Source organism: Eublepharis macularius, chromosome 1, assembly GCF_028583425.1.
Source record: "Eublepharis macularius isolate TG4126 chromosome 1, MPM_Emac_v1.0, whole genome shotgun sequence".
In the NCBI taxonomy this organism is placed as follows: Eukaryota; Metazoa; Chordata; class Lepidosauria; order Squamata; family Eublepharidae; genus Eublepharis; species Eublepharis macularius.
Window position 1 is genome coordinate 253,122,264 of NC_072790.1, and position 11,318 is coordinate 253,133,581.

Here is an 11,318-nt window from a genome sequence, read left to right on the forward strand (position 1 = left end):
GCCACCTGAGCTCCCTCCTCTCTCCCAACCCCACCCTCTCCAGGAATGTCCCCACCTGGCGCTGGCAACCCTACTTGAAGCCGCAATGGGGAGGGCGAGGGGGCGCACAGAGCAAGGGGGCACGGTGGCGGGTATGCCTCACTCACCTCCCCCCAAGTTGCAATAGGGGGCGGGAGGCATGGAGGTGAGCATGCAACCCTGCCCTCCTTCCCCTGCACCAGATTGGGACACTGGAGAGGGGACAATGGCTGGCCTGACCCCCCTGCCCTTTCTAGAGCCCGTTGTATTTTTTGCTACAATGGGCTTTGTTGCTAGTCCATAATATTGGGCCTGTTTCAACAAAAAGAGATGGGTAGGTCTTTTTTCAGTATTCGTTTATTAGACTTATAGTCCGCTCTCCCTGTAGTGCAGTATGGGAAAAAGGCAGACTCAATGATATAAGATGAACAGATAGATGGTGGTGATGGAGCCTTTATGTATGATCAACTACAAGAAAGACACTTTTAAAACATTTTGAACCCTCAGGGTGGACCACTCTACACAACAGGCACACTTCCTGGACACCACTGTACAAGTACATAATGGACAGATAAGTACCGCCTTATACTGGAAACCCACCGACAGACACTACATGCCTCCAGCTACCACCCTAAACATACCACTCGGTCGATTGTCTACAGCCAAGCCTTACGTTACAACCGTATCTGCTCCAATGCTCTTGATCGGGACTCCCACTTAAGAGATTTACAACAAGCATTTTTGGGGCTACAGTACCCACCAAATGAAGTGAGGAAACAAATCAACAGGGCCAGACTAGTACCCAGAAACAGTCTGCTCCAGGACAAACCTAAAGGAACTAACAACAGAACACCACTGGTTGTCACCTATAGTTCCCAGCTCAAACCCATCCAATGTATCATCAGTGATCTACAGCCCATCTTGGAAAACGATGCCTCTCTCTCACAAGCCCTGGGTGGAAGACCTCTCCTTGCCTACACACAGCCCCCCAACCTTACATGACTTCTCACTAACAACCATGAATCAGCCAGCAGAGTCACCAGCACAGGTACCAGGCCCTGCAACAGACCCAGATGCCAGCTGTGCCCTCATATCTACCCAGGAAATACAATTACAGGACCCAATGGTGTCAACTACGCTATCTCTGGCTCTTACAGCTGCTCATCCTCCAACATGATATATGCCCTCACGTGCCAACAATGTCAATCTGCTCTGTACATTGGACAAACCAGCCAACCTCTGCGCAAAAGAATAAATGGACACAAATATGACATTAAAAATGGCAACATCCAGAAACCAGTGGGAGAACACTTCAATCTACCAGGACATTCCATCAAGGACTTAAAGGTCATCGTAGGTCAACAGAAACCTTTCAAAAATAAAATCCAACAGGGGAAGCTGCTGAACTGGAATTCATATGTACATTTGACTCAGTCAGACTGGGATTGAATAGAGACTATGAATGGTTATCTCATTATCAGAAGTAACTGAATTCCTTAACAGAAGCAAACTGATCCCATTATCAGAAGTAAACTGATTTGCATCCACTCCCCCCTCCCCTCACCACCTATTTATATACCTGGCCAGTTTCTTCTTACCCTCCATGCATCTGATGAAGGGAGCTGTGGTTCTCGAAAGCTTATGCTACAGTAAAATTGGTTCGTCTTAAAGGTGCTACTGGACTCTTTACTCTTTTGCTACTACAGACTAACGCGGCTAACTCCTGTGGATGCCTGACTGTTGTGGTTAAATAGCTAACAGCGAACAAATTTCAGCTGACACGTGCTGACTTGGTTAAGAACCTAGGAGTCAAAGTAGCCCAACATTAATGCAACATTAATGCAGCTGCAAAAACACTTTCTTCCAGCCCTGTTTAGCCCAGAAGACGGCCCTCTACCAAGACTGGGCCAATCTGGCCACCTGGATCCATGCTGCCGTAACATCAGACAACTGTAATGCACTCTACGTAGATCAGTCAAGACTCCACTTGGTACAAAATGCCGCAGCTCAGCTCCTATCAGGAGCTAAGTGGAGCGTGCACATCACAGCCATTCTGTGGTAACGGCCACTGGCTGCCCATCAGCTACCAGGCTCAATTCAAGGGACTGGCTACCACAAGTAAATCCCTTCGTGGCCTTCGACCCTCCTATGTGCAGGACTGCCTCTTCTCCTGTTCCCCACTATGACACCCCCGCTTGCTCATCTGAGTAGGGCTCTCCATAGGTACCGCCCTGCACATGGCTGAGATCAACAACTGCCTGAATGCATGCATTATCTGTTGTACTCCCACCACCTCCTGGAATGGCCTGTCCATGAAGGTCAGGAAGGCTCCACGTTTCTAGCATTCCACAAATGATGTAAAACAGGGTTGTTAAGAAGAGTATTTGAAAAAAGGCAAGAACGCAGCGGGTCAAGAAGGTGCTTTAATAAAGGGAACGGGATTCTGGGCTACATGACTGGGCACGGTATATATGACCTGCCTGCTGTATGTATCATCTTGCTCCCTCTCCTTTGTTTCCTGCCTGTGTAATTCCACCTTTTGGGGTAGTTAGCATACTATGTCTAATTACTTGTGCTTTGTTTTTCAGTTTCTGTAATCATAGTCCTATTACTTTGCTTATCAGATGCACTGACTTTACATTGTGTAACAAGCCTCAAGTCTCAATGGGAAACTACAGATGATGAGAACATACAAATAATGTAAATAAATAAATCTGGGATGAAAGTGCTCCTCATCTAAGGCAGACACTATTGTGACACAAAGGAAGTATCTAAGCTTCTATTCAGGTTGTACATGTGCTTTTCTCCTGCTGGCAATCTGGTCCTAACAATTCTCAACATCAAAGCAAGCCAACTACTTGTTAAAAACACAAAGCAAGCAGGCAAGGAATACACCACGCTGGGTCTGAGGAGTGTCATAAAATAACATGGATGCACAACAAAAGATACTTAAAAGTAGAGAAGCAGTGCAAGATACACAACCAGGTAAGCCCCCCACCCCCCAAAGCGGGTATCACTGATATTCTGGCACAATTTTGCATGCAAGGAACACCTCGCACCTAGAGAAACTGCTGAAGTTACCCCAGGATCAAACACCTGGAGGATGCGCTCATACAACCTGCAGCAGTAGCCGTTCCCCCAGTTCAAGCATTCCCAGGAGGTGCATGATTTCAAACACCCACCACAAATCCTAAGGGAGCGGCTACATCATCACACTTTTCAAGCGTCGTATTACACGGTGCATCGAGGTATCATAAGGACCGTTATGACTACAGCAGGCAGGTACAATTATCGGAACAAAGCTGATCGGAGCAAAATGAGGCAGAACATCTGTGAGCAGATGCCGTTTGGCACCATCAACTATAATCACTGACAAAACATTTCAGCTTCTAACTCATGTTTGCACATCTCCCAAACCGACAGAAGTTGCGACTGAAAATGTTATCGCTGTGCCAGTTTTCCATCCCACCTCACCACATGACTGAATCGGTACAGGTCTGCTCCCTTTTCAGGGTCCGCCTGGCTAGCCATTTTGGGTCAGATCCTGAAGATCTGTTCCGCTACTTGCTGCACTGTTCCCCGGCTCAAATAGCCAGCCCTTGATTCAAGAGGTAAGCAGCATGGGCCCACGGGATCCAGATCACATTTGCAAGAGCCAGCCAATCACAGCTTAGAAAGGTGCAGACCAATCAACAACTTCCACCCCACAATAATGCCAAGTCAAAAAATCCACAAGGATGACACGGCCCACTGTACCATATCACAGTGTACTTTAAATCACAACTGACGACAGACATGTTCAGTGTTTCAAACGCAGCCATGGTGGCAGATTGACACAGTCTGGTGGGCCAGGCAACACCTCGGGAATGAAGACCACCAGGATATTTCAGGGGGAAATACTGATGCAAAAAGGTTGGATAAAGGAGCTCCCCCGAGAAGTCCTGCAAGAAGCGGGACGGAGGTTCTTAGCTCAGGCCCGTCTAACCTAGAAAACTGACAAAGGCCCACAAAGTCCTGCTGGCTGATTTCCAGGCAAGCAGGGATCATAGAAGCACCTGTTTTTTTACTTAACGAATGACTGCACAGATAGAAGATGCACAAAGGCTAACAACCTCAGCATATTTATCCTCATGGCTACTTTCACCTCATCTTAACTATGCACATGTGCAGTCTGGCGCAGTGGGTAGAGTGTTAGACTAGGATATGGGAGACTCAGGTTCAAATCCCGCTTCTGCCACGGAAGCTCACTTGGGCTGATCACATTCTCTCCTCCTAACGTACCCCACAGGGTTTGTTGTAAGGATAAAACAGAGGGAAGAATGATGCTGTAAGCTGCTTTAGGTCCCACACTGAGGAGAAAACCAGCACATACACATCTATATCCATCAAGCCAAATCCCCTGCTACGGCAAAAGATCACAGGAACCCGCAGAAGGAGGCCGCCTATCCACCAGCCTCCAGGCTTAGGCACAGTCGAAGTCCGAGGACTCAATTATGCAGCTTGGGAGAGTCACACCGGACAGATCCAACCAGCCATAAAACACAAAACACTGAGAGTTTTCATGGCTTTTCTCATGTCTTAGCCACACCTGACTATTTGGTCTAAACACTTGAGATGATTTGTAAGAGTTATTTTGCTCCCTACAGCCCACGGACACTCAAGGGAAAGCACAACAGAAAACTTGCTACAGCCCAGTAGAGAGGGCCAAATGGGGAGGGGATCATGTTGTAGGGCATCTTGGGGGCACACGTAAAAATGCAAAATGGTATATATTAAAGTATTTATATATTGCCGTTCCTTTGCTGCTCAAGAGACAATGAGATCACTGCCACCATTAGTGGAACAAGTCCAAGGGATTCAATGTGGCCAGTTTTTGTTAGACAACAGCCTACGTCTATTCTACCCCTTCTGTTCTCTGGGGTGATGCAAAAGCAATGCTGTATCTGACAAAGTGGATTTTATTCCATGCAAGCTTACACTGGAGTACAATCTTGTTTACCTATAAGGTTCCACGGGCCCACTTGTGACGCGGCTGTGGCTCAGCAGGGCAGCATCAGCTTGGTGTGCAGAAGGTCCCAGGTGTGATCCCTGGCAACCCCAGTTAAAAGGATCAGGTCGGAGGCGATGGGAAAGGCCTCGGCCTGAGACCTGGGACAGCTGCTGCCAGACAGAGGAGAGGGAACTGGCCTGGATGGAGGAGGGGGGGAGGAGGCAGCCTTGTGTGTGTGTGTGTGTGTGTGTGTGTGTACCTGCGCATTCGCTCATCTTAAAGATAATTCTAGTTCGTAAATGGAAAAGGAAAAATGAGGCACAAATGAGCAATCCCTAAAGGAACAGGTTCATAGCTCGAGCATTCTGGGCCTCCTGTTGGATAAAGAGGTGGGAATGGTGGCCAGGGCCACCTTTCACCCGCTCCATTTGGTGAGCCAGCTACGGCCCTTCCTAGGTGAGAAGACTTGCCACTGTGAGGCATGCCCTGAGATTAGATTACTGCAGTGCACTCTACATGGGACTGCCCCTGAGGACTGCTTGGAAGCTACAGAATGCTGCAGCCAGAATGCTGACTGGAGTGGATCACATTGCCCCAGCCTTGTTCCAGCTACACTAGCTCCCCATTTGCTTCCAGGCCCTATTCAAGATGCTGGTATGGACCTTTAAACTCCTACACAGCTTGGGGCCAGCAAATCTAAAGGATCGCCTTTGGAGGCTCTTCTTCAGGTATCGGAAGCGAGACAAAGGGAACCCCCGAGAAACAGCCTTCTCAGTTGGAGAATCAAAACTCCGGACCTCCCTGACTGACGAGGGAGATGCATCTATTTTTCTTGTTTGTTTAGAATTTCCTCGCTAACTCTTATTAGCCCGCCTCCATTTTTTGCTTTTATATGTTTTGTTTTAAATATTACATATATCTGTATTTTAAACACTGTTTTAAGGTATGAAATATTTAAATGTTTTAAACAAATAAATCTCAGTAACTCCTCTCACATGTCATCATCTACAAATAAGGGTTTAAACTCCTTGCCCTCCCTCAGAAACACTACCCGATTTTCTTTTGCAAAAGAAATTGGAATCCCGAGCCCGAGGGAAACTCTGCACAACTTCTCCAAAAGCTTGCATCTTGCACAATAAACACTGTCCAGCCATGCTAAAAATATTATACTAGTCCTCTGAACAGAGCCAGTTGCCTTGCAGGTGGCTGTAACGTGAAAACTGAGCCCCAACCAAACCCCCACCCCACCTTTACATTCTCTGGACAGCCTTTTCAGCCTCATTCAGCCCACTTCACAGGGATAATATTTCTCTAGTGCTTTGCTTAACTGCTCAAAAATCACATCATCACGATAATCTTAAAAACAATTCAAACTTCCCCCTTACCCATGAAGCTGCCCCATGGCCTGCAGCGAGCCAACCTTCCCTCAGCTTCTGCAGACACTGTCTAACCGTACCAGGTTGTTGGCAGGATTATTGCTACAACTTGTGTGTGCGTGTGTGGCGCTTTATTTAAAGTGTACCTATCCTAAGCAGACGGACCGCTTCCTCTACACACGTGCGTGCACCCGCACATCCCTCCCCATTTTTAGCTCTTCTTACAGGGCTGTTGGAACCATCACCAAGGAAATGTATACAAAGTTCTTCAAACACGCAAACTACGGTAGAAGCCCAACAGCCAGATCCAGTGCATCTTTACTCAGAAATAAAGCTCACCGAGTCTGACTGAAAAAGGTAGACATGACAATGAAGCCGTCAGCTCTGCAGGTGTCCCCAATCCACCTGCTTTGGAGCCACCTTCCGGGTCTGTTGCAGGGTCTGTTGCAGAAGGAAACACCAGGGCCAAAAAACCTTCAACCCCCTGAAAAGCACCACAAGAATGAAAAGTGGAGCCCTAAGCGCACTCTGCAGTTTGGGGAAATGATCAGAGAGAGAGAAAAGCCTGCCTGAACCCTCTGGAAGGCACTGCAAGCAACACACAGACACCTGCTAAATCACACACATGAGCAGACTGCCTCCCCGAGAGAGGCCACTTCCTGCACATACACCCTCCACTCCTAGCCCACCTTCCAGGGCTGTTGTAAGACTTGCTGAACAAAGGGAGGTCTTGGAGATGCACCGGGTGCCACCTGCAAAGACACACGGGGGGGGGGTTGCTCTTTCTGCAGCCAGCCGCCCTCTCCACAGCGTGGGGGGGGGGGAATGTATTGAAAGCGACCAAGGAGGCAAAGGCTCAGACCAAAAGAAAGAGGCAGAACACCCCGAAACGCCTTGGATGTCCATCCACCTATTGCACCTTCTCCCACCCCCCTCACCAGTAACCAAGTTCTGTTCCGGCACTGCTGCTGGGGCTGACACCCACCCCCTTCGGCCCTGGGATCCTGTCAATACAGAATAGTAGAGAGTCCACTAGCACTTTTAAGACTAGCCAACTTTATTGCGGCACAAGCTGTCGAGAATCACAGCTCTCTTTGTCAGAAGCATCATAGCAAAGAGTCCTGTACCACTTTTAAGCCTAGCCAACTTTATTGTGGCATAAGCTTGCGAAAACCACAGCTTTCTTTGTCAGATGCATCACAGTAAACAGTCCAGTAGCATTTTAAAGAAAAGCCAACTTTATCGTGGCAGAAGCTTTCGAGAACCACATCTCTCTTCATCTGACGATGCATCTGACAGAGAGCTGTGGTTCTCGAAAGCCTATGTCACAATAAAGTTGGTTAGCCCTAAAAGTGCTACTAGACTCTTTACTATTTTGTAACTACAGACTAACACAGCTAATTCCTCCGGATCCATGGCAACGCAGAGAATGGGACACACCTCCGCCTTTCCCCCGACAAAGTGGCTCAACAGAAGCAAGAAAGGCACCGCCGATGACCAGCAGCAAAGCCAGAAAACACAAAGAAAGCCCGCCAGAGGCACGGGCCCGCGGGACTCCCTGCCACCAGAAGCCAGCGCAGGATTCCCCCCGCCCCCGGCGGCCGCTCAGCCGGGCTGGCGGAGGGAGCCTCCCCGTGCGGAGGCAGTCTACCTGCCGGAAGCGAGCCGGCCGCGCAGCCCCCGCCCGCTCACCTCTGCGCATGGCCTTCATCCAGAGGCGGACGATGGCGCCGTGGTGCCGCTTGTTCTCCAGGCACCAGGAGGAGAGGCCCTGGATGGACTCCATGGTGTTGGTCAGGGCCTGCAGCTTCCTCTCCAGCGTCGCCTCCAGCAGGCCCGCGGCCGCCGAGGACGACGACGCCGAGGACGAGGACGACGAGGAGGAGGACGAGGACGACGAGGCCTTGCCGCCCCCGCCGCTGGTGCCGCCGCCGGCCGCCATCTTCCCTCCCCTTCGGTCGCACAAGCAACGCCGCCGAGGGAGGGGGGGAGCGCGCGCGCACGCGCAGACGCGCTCGGCCCGCTCGAGCTCGCGCTGGCACGCCCCCGCCCGAGCCGCGCGTGCGCAAACTCGGGAGGGGGGCTTGCGCGCAGGCGCACGGGAGGGGACGGCTCCGGGGCACGCCCCGATGGAGCGGCGCTGGGCTCTTTGCGAGCTTGCCTGTCAGTTAACGGTGCGCCTGCTCCGCAGTGGAGCTCTCCGATTTTAAGGGATCCTGTCTGGAATTTCTTTCTCGCATTCGGAGAAGGGGCTGACGGGGCGAGGAGGGGGGGCGCCTTGCCTGCGCTGCTCCCTAGGGACAGGCTACGGCGGCTGGGCATGCGCAATGCCGTCTCCGTCGCGGCCTGGGGCGTGCCACGCCCCCTTCCTCGCGCGCAGGCCCCCGACAACGCACCGCCAAAGGGCGGGGGCGACCGAACGCTGTCAGGTCGCCTTGCGATTGGTCATTATCTGCGCGCGCTCTCGCCAGGCGACCAATGAAGCGGCAGAAGAAGCGCGAAGCTTCCCTCCCGCCCCCTTGACTTCCAATCAGAAGGTGGCTGAGGGGCAGGGCAGCCAATAGAAACAGGGGAGGTGGCGCAAAGGGAAAGATGGCGATGGCCCCTTCTCGCGACCCTGAGGCAAAGGGCGGTCCGGCCGCAGCTTCGCCTCCCCCTAGTCGACGGTTTGCCGCTGCCTTCTGCTCCTCAGCGTCCCGAAGACGAGCCGCCCGCCACCATTTTGGCTCGCTCTAGCCCGCGCAGCTCAAAATAGCCACAGCACATGCGCAGAATGAGCTGAATCTCGGCGCGCATGCCCACGAACTAAGCGTCATGCTTGAGGGACAGACGCGAGGCTTCTCGAGCCCGCGCGTCCCGTTAATCCAGGTGCGCTCCCAGAATCCTTTGCGCCCCATTGGCCATGCTCCCAGCATTCCAAGGGGCCTTTGGCTCTTCTGCATGCTCCCAGAAGCCCCTGCGAACACCCAGCTCTCTATGTCAGATGCAGCTGACGAAGAGAGCTGTGGTTCTCGAAAGCTTATGCCTCAATAAAGTTGGTTAGTCTTAAAGGCGCTACTGGACTTTTTAATATTTTGCAACTACTGACTAACACGGCTAACTCCTCTCGAACAAGGGCTGTTTTGCATCCCTATCGTTACAGGCTTCTGCAAGAGGGTTGCCAGCCTCCAGGTGGAGCCTGGAGAATCTCAACAAAGAGAGATCACTTCCCCTAGAGAAAGTAGGAAAACGCAAGAGTCCAGCAGCCCCTATAAGACTAGCAAAATAAGTGGTAGAGTAGGAGCTTTTGTGAGTCACAGCTCACTTCTTCAAATTTTGTTAGTCTTACAGGTGCTACTGTATTCTTGCTCTTTTCTATGGCTACAGACTAACACAGCTACCCATCTTGACCCAGAGAAAGTGGCGGCTTTGGAAGGTGGACTCTATGGAATTCTAACCCTACTGAGTTCCTTACAGACCCCGCCTCCCCCAGGCTCCACCCCTCCACCCCCCCCCCAAAACCCTGGAATATTCCAACCTGGAACTGGCAACTCTACTCCTGCGTTTCCTTCAAAGCTCAGGGTTTGACTTTGTTTCACGTTTTTGAGGCCTTCAATTTGGCAACAAAGGTTTTGGGAAGGAGCCAGGGGATGTGATCTTGCTCCCTAAAACAAAGCAATCCCACAGCCATAAACACTTTGTTAGCCACTAAGACTGCAGAACCAATGTCTAACATTAAAACAGTAACAGGACTATCTTCTCCCTAATTCACAGCTTTCAAACCTGGCTGAAAGCCACCTCATGAGAGACCAACCATCTCCTCTCCCAAGTTTGCCAGTCTCCTGCTGCAACCTGGGAGTTCTACAATTACAACGGATCGCCAGACTAGAAAGATCCATCCCCCTGGAGGAAACGGCACACTGAGGCATCACATCCCATTGAAGCTCACACCCTGCCCTCCCCAAGTACCACCCTGAAATCTCCAGGAATTTCTTAAGCAGGAGCAGGCTGGCCTACCCCAGCCTAATGGACTTCCAAAGAAATCAGCAACCCTTTGTTCTCCACGCAACTACCACCCAAATGCCTCACGTGAGCTCTGAAAACATATACAAAGTGCTTCCTAACTATATTTCATCTGAGGATCAGCTATTCGATTCTTAAAAGAAGGCCGCAAAAGTGGGAAAAGGCAGAATGCAGAAAGGCCTGCGTTGAGTCCAGCAAAGGCCTCTGCTGCCCCACCGGCTTCCCCTCTAGGCAGCACACCAACATACACTGCCTATGGAAACAGAAGCACTGCTGCAGGCTCATCAAACCTTTGTGACAAACTAATCCCATAGAAGAAAGTATAAATGCATGGTTTTTCCCACCTTGCTGCCCTTTTTAGGTAGCTGCAGCTCTAGCCTATTGGGGCAACTCAGCAGAAGGTTTGGCCCTCCCTTCTTAGTTCCAGGCACCTGTGCCATGTATGCCCACCCCGGCACAAGCTAGACACTAATTACTGCAACTGAACCAGTCTGGAGTAGTGGTTAAGAGTGCGGGACTCTAATCTGGAGAGCCAGGTTTGATTCCCCATTCCTCCACTTGAAGCCAGCTGGGGGACCTTGGGCTAGTCACAGCTCTCTCAAGCTCTCTCAGCCCCACCCACCTCACAGGGTGTTTTGTTGTGGGGATAATAATGACATACTTTGTAAACCACTCTGAGTGGGCATTAAGTTGTCCTGAAGGGCGGTATATAGATCGAATGTTATTATATTATTATAACTGCATAAATCCTTTTGTATGGAAGCAGTAAGAGGGCATGAGCAAACATATTCTGTCTTAGAATGACAATTCAAAGTTAGTAACATTTGATTTATATACCGCCCTTCAGGGCAACTTAACACCCACTCAGAGCGGTTTACAAAGTATGTTGTTATTATCCTTTCAACAATCACCCTGTGAGGTGGGTGGGGCTA

General features: G+C 50.6%; 1 protein-coding gene across 2 annotated transcripts in view; it reads right to left on the reverse strand.

Annotated features, from left to right (window-relative positions):
• RPRD2 (regulation of nuclear pre-mRNA domain containing 2) overlaps nucleotides 1-8,326 on the reverse strand; it is an 81,595-nt gene extending 73,269 nt beyond the window's left edge. For both annotated transcript variants that reach the window (XM_054998713.1, XM_054998703.1), the window contains exon 1: nucleotides 8,077-8,326. In XM_054998713.1, coding sequence (XP_054854688.1) covers nucleotides 8,077-8,326 — 250 coding nt within the window. The remainder of the gene's footprint in view (nucleotides 1-8,076) is intronic.
• Nucleotides 8,327-11,318: the final 2,992 nt, after the last annotated feature.